Source organism: Phaethon aethereus, assembly GCF_964289735.1.
Source record: "Phaethon aethereus genome assembly, chromosome: 2".
Lineage (NCBI taxonomy): Eukaryota > Metazoa > Chordata > Aves > Phaethontiformes > Phaethontidae > Phaethon > Phaethon aethereus.
The window spans coordinates 130,981,044-130,992,176 of record NC_138582.1 but is presented as its reverse complement, the minus strand read 5'-3'; the positions used below and the strand labels follow the sequence as shown (position 1 = coordinate 130,992,176).

General features: G+C 41.3%; 1 protein-coding gene across 1 annotated transcript in view; it reads left to right on the top strand.

Annotated features, from left to right (window-relative positions):
• Positions 1-1,366: 1,366 nt before the first annotated feature.
• The window catches only part of KCNH8 (potassium voltage-gated channel subfamily H member 8), a gene marked incomplete at both ends in the record, with an annotated part of 203,538 nt that continues 193,771 nt past the window's right edge, over positions 1,367-11,133 (top strand). Inside the window, one exon of the mRNA XM_082015386.1 lies at positions 1,367-1,442. Coding sequence (XP_081871512.1) covers positions 1,367-1,442 — 76 coding nt within the window. The remainder of the gene's footprint in view (positions 1,443-11,133) is intronic.

Genomic DNA, 11,133 nt, shown 5'->3' with positions numbered 1-11,133 from the left:
TTCTGGGACTTTGGTAGTTTGTGCTTTTTTTCCTTTTAATTATCTGTTGTAAAGAAAGACTCTTTTTGTCACTCTTGAAGCCTCTCTCTGTGCTGCTTATCCTGAAACATGGGCATCAAAACCCTCTATCCACCTGGAGGAAGGGAGAACCCCAAATAAATGGGAATAGCAAGAAATAAAAATAACAATACTGTAAAATAGCGAGAGACCAACAGGCTTCCCCTCCATAACGCGCAGCGGTTTTGTAGATTAGGGAGTGTATTCACACTTCTTTTCTCCACTGTCTTTTAGTCCTGAAAGAACACGGAGAAGTTTTGCCATTGCTGCTACAGTAAGTGAATGTACCTTGAGGCACTATCTGGCAGCATTTAAAGAGCCATGGTACCAGCCTGAGCAAGTTACTCATCCCAGTGTGTGAGCAGCTTGTGTGCCTGCTTCTTCATTTTTATCTTTTTTAATTTTTTTAATTTACACATTATATGTCCTGGGCTAGGATATAAGTCTCTATTCTCTCTTTGGCTAGCAAAAAATAACTACTTATTTCCAGGATCTTTTCAGAGAGGAATTTCTAAAAAACCTAAGTTATCTAGGCAATAGTCACAATGACATTGAAAATGCCCAGTCCTTAAATAAACAAGAGAGTCTCAACATGCAAATAACGCATGAGACCTTACACCTGAGGGAGTGTTCTCTATGTTCTGGTTAGTCTCGCTCTCCAAGGGACATGCTGCAGGGCCACTTGCTACCCGTGTCAGCACGGCGGTTCTCCCTTCAGCTTTATCCTGCGATGTTGCTACTCACAAAACAGGGTCCGTGTGAGCTGTTGTGCCTCGAGCCCAGGAACCTTCTTCTGTGCCAGAGCTGCCAGCGGGACGGGCCAGGCCGGGATGAGGCGCGGAGGAGGGCCCGGGGGGCCTCTGGCGCTGCCCCCGCCCCGCTCCCGCCGCAGGGAGATAAAGGCTGCTCTTCCCCGCTCCTGCCCCCTCCGCAGCCCGTCCTCCCTCACCGCCGCTCTCTACCCGCCGACCCCGTCCCCCTTCGTGGGAGGGGGCGCGGGAGCTGCTGGCCGGGGGTCGCGGCGGCTCCGGACCGCTGCGCGGTGGCTCAGCACCTGTGCGCGGCGCTCCGCGGCCGTCTCGCCCGGCAGCCGGGGGCGGGAGCGCTCTGCGGTGCCGGGGCGGACGAGCTGGGGGCTCCCGGCGCCGGGGGCGGCGCGGCGGCATCCCCATCCTCCTCCTCCACCCCCCCATCCTTCTGTCCCTCCGCCTCCTCCCTCCCTCCCTTCCCCCGGGCGCCCTCTGCACTTTCTTCTCCAACCACCCTCGTGGGCAAACTTTGATGGGGAACCTCGCACCGCGCTGGAAAAATGCCGGTGATGAAGGGATTACTGGCACCCCAAAACACCTTCCTCGACACCATCGCCACCCGGTTTGACGGCACACGTGAGTCCGGGCTGGGGCGCGCAGGGAAGGGGGTGCCCCGGGGGCACTGCGGGCGCAGTGGGAGCCTCCTCTTCCCTCCCCTCCGCCCTCCGGGGGGTTTCCTTAGCACCAGAAGCCGGCAATGAGGAGAGGGAGGCCAGGGAGCTCCCAGCCTCTCCCGCTCTCCTGTCTGGCTTCTCCACGGCTTTGCAGGTGAGGAGGGCGCTGGGTCCCCTCTCCCCCGATCCCCCTGCGCGGGGGGGCCGGGGCCAGGGCGGACCAGGCCGCCGCTGGAGCCAGCACCTCCGCGGGAAAGTTGTGCGCTGGGCTGGAGCTTCCCGCCCCGCGCCCCTGGCAGCCGGGAGGCTGCGAGGGACAGGCAGGCTTCAGAGCCCGGGCAGGGCTTCGGCAAGAGACTTGGGGAGAGACACATACGTGTGTGTGTGTATATATATATATATATATATATATATATATATAAAAATATATATAAAAATACAATTTTTTTTTCTTTATTACCCCCAGCCCCGCCATTAAATCTCCCTAGAAGCTGAAGTCCTGCCAGCGGGGCTCAGCAGGGGCAGCAGCTGTCAGGGGCGGGGGGGCGGCCGGGCCCGTCAGCGGCCGCGCGGCGCTGGCCGCCGCCTCCGCCTGCAGCACCACGGACGGGGCCCGGCCCCACGCCGGGCACGGTCCCCGCCGCGCGGGGCTGCCCCGGGCAAGGCGCTGCCGTAAGGCGTGGAGCGGGCTCCCCTGCGGGAGGCCGGCTTGCTTCCCGGGGGGCTGCGGGTTAGGAGGTGCCCGTACCTTGAGTTTTGTTCGCGCTTTAACGGGGCTCGCGCACGTTAAAGATAGTAAGAGGAAGGGGAGGGAGAAAGCAGGTTTGGGCCAAAATGAACTCCCTTTCCTCCAATTGCCTTTAAAAAAGGAGGAAAAAAACCAACCGAACAAACAACAAAAAAAACCCCAAGGAACTCAAGACATGCAAAGTGGAGGAAAAACAAACTCAGATTTGAGTTGCTGTCAGCTGCTTCTTGACTGAAAACATTGCGTTCTATTGGGTATGATGTCTTGATTATGTCTCTATTGACGTTTTCTCAAGGGTTTGGTTAGTGTGCGGTTAAGACAACTGAACTGTGATTACTGTCTCAATAAGTTGTAAAATGTCAAGAAAATTATATAGTCACTGAGGTCAACTGCAGAGAAGCACAGAACTGCGTTATAGCTGCTCTGCTCGTCTGAGGATACAATAGCTAATAATGATTCAGGGCTGTATGTAACTGATACTTCATTATAAAGCAATCCCTCTTAAGGCTACTTAGATGTACCTTTAAATTCTGTTGACTACAGAACTCAAAGTCCTTTCTCCCCATCCTCCACCCTTTTATTTCTATAAAGCATGTGGGTATTATTTACTGTATATTGAAGCATGCAGCTCTAATAGTTCTGTTGCTGATGCTGTCATTTGCTAGAAAAGCAGTTCTTCCCTGCTTTGTGCTCAGGACCCTCCCCCTTCACAATGGCTTCCTTTCAAAGGATGGAGCACACAGCCTGCGAGCTGTGTACACAAACATTTCACAAATTCTATATTGTTCTTCAAAGACTCAATTTAGAAAGCAACATTAGTGATGACATGCAGGTCCCTTATTTAATAAACACCAGAAAAATATCTAATCCCTGTGTTCTCAGTGACACTAACAGACAAGGGCAGGAGAAAGTTTATTGCTTAGCTGCATTCTATAGTCAAATGTAGCTACTTTTCCAAAGCAATAATTCCGCTAACCTTCGTGGAGTCAGTTGGGCCAATATTTTCTTAAACAAAAAGAAACAGACCCAGATGGCTTACTTTGAAATCCCGTATGCTAACAAGTCATCTACTTTTTCCAGGGATGTATTTTGAAAAAGAATGTAATTAGGTACTTAAGAAAATACAGCACTTTATATTTTGTTACAGGAAGTGAATATTTTCTTTTTAGGCAGCATTTCATAATTTGGCTTAAACATCAATCTAGAGGTCATCATTGTATGATTATCAGCATGTGAAATATTCCCAGAAGTTCACAAGGGAAGTCTTTTTGTAACCTACGTTGTCTTACATCTAATAAAACTAACAGAACTTTTAGAGGACAGTGCTATTCTATGGAACACTAGTAGCACATCTCTTAATTTACAGAATAACATGACATTTCTTTTAGAGTGTTAAAGTGATGAATCAACTTAATGCTTTTCTGAAACAAAGTTATGTATACCAATCCACATCATAGCTCAATTTAAAATTTTCAAAAATAGCTCATCTCCTTTGTGGCTTTGCTATAACATATCTTTCCTTTAAAAATGCTAGATTTAAATATAAAAATATTGATGAACTGACAAATTTTTATTCAAATAAAGGAAAGCAATTTTGTAAAATATGCTTACATATCTGAGCAACAAGTAGAAACATTAAAGCAAATTTTGTTTTTGTTTAAATTGTCTAGGTGGTGTTCAGGTGGTTAAAGCTGGAATTAATACTGATGGCTAACCCTTGCAAGAATCGGTCTCTTGTCTTACTAGTTTTATAGGTGATACAGTCTGTGAAAAAGAATATAACTGATACATGGCACCAATACATGTTTCATAAACTACTTTGACTCCAATGTGATGATATTTAAATGGTAAAGTAAGGTTTTGTGTCAAAGGGATTTTTTTTTTTTTTTTGGTGGTTGTTTTAACATAGTCTGTACTTAACAGACGTCCCTTCATTTTAAGCCTCTGGGAAGGATGTATTATGTTGTCATCACTGATAGACTAATCCACCAATGCATCTTTAATCCAGAGGAGGGATAATTCTAATTCTGGGCAACAGTGCAAGAAAGGATTCCAGACAATATCAGAAAATATGCTTTGCTTTACACTGGACTCTTCAAAAATTCATTTGCCTAAGTCTTTTAATTTTACTATTGCAATGATTCACGTCTAATTAACAATTATAACCCACATTATGAAAATATTGCAGATCTAAAAAAAAGCACAGATAACATCTACTTGATAGATACTTTAGCTGCTCAGTATTCTTATGGTAGAAATTTTGTATTGCTATATGTATCTGTAACATACATATTCTTTACATATGAAACCAATGAATAAATAAATAAATAAAGAGAAATACATTAATGTTAGGGGGACTCTTAGCTGTGTAGGAGATCCCAGAGATCTCCTTCTGCAAAGTTCCCATTACCTGTGTTGTGTACATGGAAGAACAACATTAAGGGTCTGCCTATCTGGTTTTCCATGACAGAGCTCTTGGATCTGCATATGTCCTTACACCTTATACCTTCACCTTCTTACAACTCTGAATTGTCTTTTGTGTTTCTGACATCAAAGTTTCAGTTAATGCTTTCTCAAAGGGCTTTTTTCCCCCCTGATAACTAAGTACCAGGTCATCCAACACTTTTCGCCCCCTCTGTTACAACATGTTGATGTGGTTATTACTCATTCAGAAAATAAATACACACCCTTTCAAATTAGTAGGTTGTGGTTTAGGTTTTGTGTTTGTTGTTTGGTTTTTTTCCTAAGATTTTTCAAGACAAAATATAGGTTTATATTTGAAATATTTGCACACTTGAAAATAATAATAACGCCCCCCCCCCAAAAAATTTGCCCATTTTTGCTTCTCATCCCTATTTGGATTAGATTCAGATTCATTCAGAAGCATTCAGAAATTGTTGCTTGGTAGGAAATTATGTTCTATTGTTTTCATATATACATGTAAAAATAAATATTCTCTATGTATTATTTATTTAAATAGAATGAATCCACACCAGAGGTGGTTGTTTCTGAAAATCTGATCCTTTCTCAGAGAGCAAAGATAACAGAGATTCAGCAAATGGCCTCATTAATTTTTATTTTAAAAAGTACAACAATGTTGTGTATGGTTATACTATAAAATGACAGCTGAGTTTCTATAATTATCTCTTGTGTCTATCAAATATGATCACTTTCCAAATTAAGTGTGTACTTCCACATCCTTGTCAACAGTCTTGTATGATCAGTCTAAACTGAAGATCAAGCTGCGTTAATTCCTTCTTGCTCACTGTCAATGGTGATAATTTGATAATTCTCTATTTGTAGAACAACTTCTACATTCAGATATGTTTTCCAGTTAAAAACTTGCTCAAGTATTAACAAACAGAACTTTGTACCTAAACAGCAATTCCCATAACTTTTTTTTTTTGGTCCTTACCAATCAGATGGATTAAGTTTTCCAGTTGCTTTAGCTACCCTTAAGGGGTGATTGAAAGGCACCTCATAAGAACATACAGGTTTAAGCATACCAAATGTGAGTCAGCATGCTGCCACTGACACTGCGGGTGGAACCAGGTTGTCTCTTTTGCATAATCAGCAGCTGTTACAGAACTGAAAACCTTTTGTGATCTTCCCAGATTGCAGGGGCAGATTCCTCCCTCAGCCACCACCATTCCTTGCTTTTCTACCTCAGAAACAAAATGTTGAGGACTGCTAGGTTGAGCCAATGTACTGACACTTTCTGCAACTTTGTCGTCAAATTCTGTGTCTCATTCAGGTTGATTCCCATCCTCTCTAGACTAGTCAACGTGCTGTTTAATCATAACGTGGTTATTGCAAAAACTTCAAAAGCAGCAAAGTACTTCTTGGCTGCTGACGCTACTCGGCAGTTCTCCCCCAAAGGGACTCCAGGAATCGCCGCAGTCTGAGGTGTAGCGACAAAAGCTGAGCTTCCCAGGGGAGGATGTTATTGATCAGAATGGTCCATCTCCCAAAGACAAAAGCCTGTGACCAAAGAAGGATGAAAGACTCAAACTATGATAAGCTGATCAATGCCACAGAGACTTCCAAGCAATGACAGTGGAAAAGCTGGTGGCGTGTCCAACTCTCTGAAGGAGTGGAGGTATACTGAAGGAGGTCTAGGTCTTTTTCATAGAGATGAAGTGAGTCAGCCAGAGAGAAATTTCCAAAGATACATATATAGTTGGTCTTCCGTTATACACACTTGTTTTGCCCTTTTGTTTGTATCCTTGGATAAGTAAATACTGTGTTGTTTTGAATGAATCACGTATGCTGTCAACACAGGAAAAAAATCTTGCTTGTTCTCTGCTTGGAGCACAAAGCAGCAAACGCTTTCCTTTCTGTACTTGTCTCTCTAAGACATGGCCTGTGCTATAGCTCTGTTACTAAAAAAAGGCAAATGTGATTTTTTTTGAATCTAAACACGGGGTCGGATGTTGGAATCTCTGGCGTGCTATTGCTTTTTGCCGGTAGTAACCAAGAGGCTAGATTAAGCAGCTACTTGAAAAATCATTTTCCTCCTCTTTCAGCACAAGTGTTGGGGGTGTAGAACCTCCTAATTTAAGGTCGTTCTATTTGGGTGATCTTTGCTTTCAGCAGCTATAGTAACTTCTGATTCACACTTGAGGTGAAGCTGAACCTGAAAAACACAGAACTGGAGGAATTCAGAGGCATCTCAAGCCCATGTTTCTTAATTCTTGAGTTCTGTTCCTAAGGATCTGATTCAAGGAAAAAAAAGTGTGCAGGTGTCATTTTTAATATACGATCACTGGATTGTTTTTTAAAACAACGTAAAATTGTGATTACTGTCTCTTTTATTGAGAGCATGTTATTGCTAGAGAAAATACTCATGTTTTTGGATTGTCATGTGGTGGTCTCTTATTTTTTGCTAAACAGAATTTAGAATGATAATCCTGTAATGCATCCATTCAGAAGGCTATTTAATTCATTAACCACAGGACTTTTAAGTCTAAGGTTCCAGGTTAATGCTCATAAATGTCAGGTTAGACTAGTAACACACATAGTTATTTCAGAAGTAAACTCTGTATTTCAATTAAAGATGAACATTTGCAATTTAAGAGTGGAAAAGAGTCATTAAAGAAGGGATTTCCCCCCCCCCCCGCGAATAATATAGGAATATTATCCTCAGTATTTTTTCTGGGTAGAATTTTATATGTGAGCCTAAGAAACCTGATACTTGGTGTAGTGATCAAAAGAAATCTGTATATTTGAAGTGACATATAGCTGAATGAAGTATACTTTGTCAATGGATTACAGAAAAAACTCTTTAGAGGGTTTCTAAATCTTAGATGATTATCAGGATTCCCACTAGATATTTTCTTTAAATCTGCTCTTTTTTTTCTTCTTCAAATGTATGATACCATTTTATTCTCTGATAGCATTTCCATGAGTAAATAGGTTTATTTTCAAAATAGATTTATCTTACTGTTATCATTGCAATTATACATTCAACTTCTATTTTATTTCACTTCTATTTTGTTTATGCAAGTAGTAATTTTATACACATTCCCAATCCTTTCGGATGCAAAGAAAATGTGCCCAGAGTATTGTTCAGAGCAACAGAACAATAGAAATACAACAAAAACTCTGCCTCAAGCACACGTAGAAGTATAAGCAAATAGATAAGCATGAATATATTACAGGAAAGGTATGGGTTTACAGAACACTAACTACTGTTAGTGCTATTCTGATGTAATGAATTTTTGGAAGAAAAGTGATTGCATGTATTACATCAGCAGTAGCCTGGAAAAGGTGAACACAGGCAATTGCTACAGCAGTTCTGTGTTTTTGCAAGCTAGCTTACTTTACCTTGTGTTAAAGTGACTAGAAGTAAAGAGCATGTAAGGAACAACCTTCTCCAACGTAATGGTTCTACTAATGGTTTTATCTAAAAATAAATAAATAAGAAAGAAGGAAACAAGAAGGGGGGGAATGACAAAGAAACAAAGAAAGTATCCTCAGACTGCAGACAGGAGAGAAACCTCCTCAACAGTAAGAAAAGTCGTCTTTTGGAGTTTCTCTTGACAAGTGCTTTTGGCTCCTTCTGTTTTCCGGGACTGATAATAGCATTCAAAGGCTTTGGAACAGGTGTTGTTCTTAAAATACTAGCATACTCAACATTGAACTTGACATTAAATATCTTCTGAGCATCCGTAAATCTTAATGCTGGACTGTCAATCATTTCAAGGACAGCTGTAGACAACTGTGTTATGGAGAAACATCTTGTCTTCCCTGTTTATCTTAGATGCAGGATTTTTTTTTTTTTTTTTAAGAAATGTGGTCTGCTATCTTATGACGTTGCAATGAATTGCCCCTTTTCAAGGAAGTGTGGCTTGCTTGTTTGTGTGGGTTTGTTTGTTTGTTTTCCCTCCTCATCTATATAGAGTCATATAGAGTCACTCTGTTTAGTCTCATCTATTCTATTTTCAGTGGCTGCTTAAGACCAGGTTTAAAGCTTTCTGATCCCCTGAGAGAAACCTACGTTGGGTCAGTTGTCCCTTGGTCCTCAAAAGACACTTTTCAGCAGAACATATTTTTGAGAGTTCATGGCCAGTTTAATTATTTTCTATCAATGTTTTTCATCAGAATTCTGCTGTATTTTATCCTTAAAGCAGCACCGCTTCTTTATGAAGATCAGTGAACTCTGATACAAACGTACTTATTCTGTGCAAGGAAGAAAGCAAATAAGCAGTAACGAGGATAGCCAAGGGAACAGTCCTAAAAGACTTTGAAAATGTTCCCTCTCAAGTGGAACGAAGGAGGTAACCAGTTCTATAGCTGAATTTGTCCATCTTTGAGAAATTAGGAAAAGTACTGAAAATACAAGTAAAAAAGCTGCCATTATGTTGTGGTTTAACTCCAGCCGGCAACTAAGCCCCACGCAGCCACTTGCTCACTCCCCCACACGGTGGGTTGAGGGAGAGAATCAGAAGAGTAAAAGTGAGGAAACTCGTGGGTTGAGATAAAGACAGTTTAACAGGTAAAGCAAAAGCCACGACCACAAGCAAAGCGAAACAAGGAATCCATTCACCGCTCCCCATGGGCAGGCAGGGGTTCAGCCATCCCCAGGGAAGCAGGGCCCCATCATGCGTAACCGTTACTTGGGAAGACAAAATACCGTAACTCTGATCCTCCCCTTCCATCTTCTTCCCCCAGCTGTATACGCTGAGCATGATGTCATAGGGTACGGAATAACCCTTTGGTCAGTTGGGGTCAGCTGTCCCAGCTGTGGGCACCCTCACCCTACTTGCTGGTGGGGTGGTGTGAGAAGCAGAAAAGGCCTTGACTCTATGTAAGCCCTGCTCAGCAGCAATGAAAATATCTGTTATCAAAACTGTTTCCAGCACAAATCCAAAACATAGCCCTGAAGAAAATTAATGCTATTCCAGCCAAAACCAGCACACGTTACCATCCAGGTTTTTCACAGAATTTTGTAATGGCAAACTGGCAACATGCAAAGTCAATTTAAAAAATTTTTGGCCTAACTACTTCCAGTGAAGCAGGTATGAAATTTATTTCTGTTATAATAAAACTTTTGAAATGAGTGAGAAGTATTGAGGTACAACTTTGACCGTGGCGTTAGAGAATTTTGCAAACCCTTGTGATAGCTTTTAACATCTTTGTCACCAAAGTCTGTCTCCTTCTTAGAGTGAATGTAGGCGTATCCTGCTGAGCTCACTGAAATTGTATCAGTATCTTATTTAAGTAAATGAATGAGGAGTCTGCCCCAAGACCTTAAATGACCTTTCCAAATAGTACCTTACCTTTTCTTATTTTTCCTAGTAAAGGCATTTAAAAAACATTAATGAACTGGGTATGAAAACTTTTAATTAAAAAAAAAAACAACAAACAACTTAGTACCAAGCACAACATACGAAATGCAAAAACTTATGTCTGTGTGTGTGGAAATATGAATTTATATACTCTATGAACAAAACATGAAATATCAGGAAGTTATCTCCTTTAGCATTCACAGTATTTGACATATAGTTAAAAGAAGCTAACACAATATTTAACTTTTATTCATAGATCCAACAAATAGGGTGGAAAAAAAAAGAAAATTTGTTATCACAAAATAATTATTTTTAATAGATCAGTAATAAAAATTTAAATAAATCTATGCATTGAGTCTGGGTTAGACCTTTCTTGTATCAAAAGAAGAAATGGAAAAAAACCATCAATGACAAAATTTATCTTGAATCTCCTTTAACAAAGACATTTAATCTAGCATTGCTTTTTAATTTTACCATAAAGAAAAGAGAATACAAGAGAGCTTGTTTACAGTAAAGAAATTAACTACCAGTATTTAGATGTATTACCTTTGAGGGGGCATACAGGCAGTTTTGAGGTATCATTATACAAAACTGTAACTGTTCCCTTTTGAAAACAGCTTCCAGCCCGCCAGCACTGAATTCCGCTTTTCTCTAGATATTACTTGTGACTGTTAGGAGTCCAGGTTCCAGCTCGTGGGACTTTTAGGGGTTGAAAGTTGCCAGGGTTATTTTGCTTTTCTTTCAATTTGAACCTATAGAAATACAGAAAGAGTCATCTGGATGGTATGGACCTGAAACTCATTGCTACACTTTTTTTTGATGGCCCCCCCTTCTTCCCCCCCCCCCCCTTTCATATTCCTCAACAGCTTGTTCTGATACCTGACTAGACATCTTATTTCCAACTGTATGAAAGAGAACCCTAAACTGGTCACTTTGTCCTAAGAGAAATAGCTTGGTTTTTTTTTTTTTCCCCCTCTACATGTCAGATATCTCCTGTGATGGGAAGAGTATGTTGCATAAATCGTGCCTTTTCTCACATTTTGGAATTAAGGATGATAAGAAACATAATGGGAACGCTGTATTGTTTTAGAGGAAAATATTTTTGTAGAGTTATC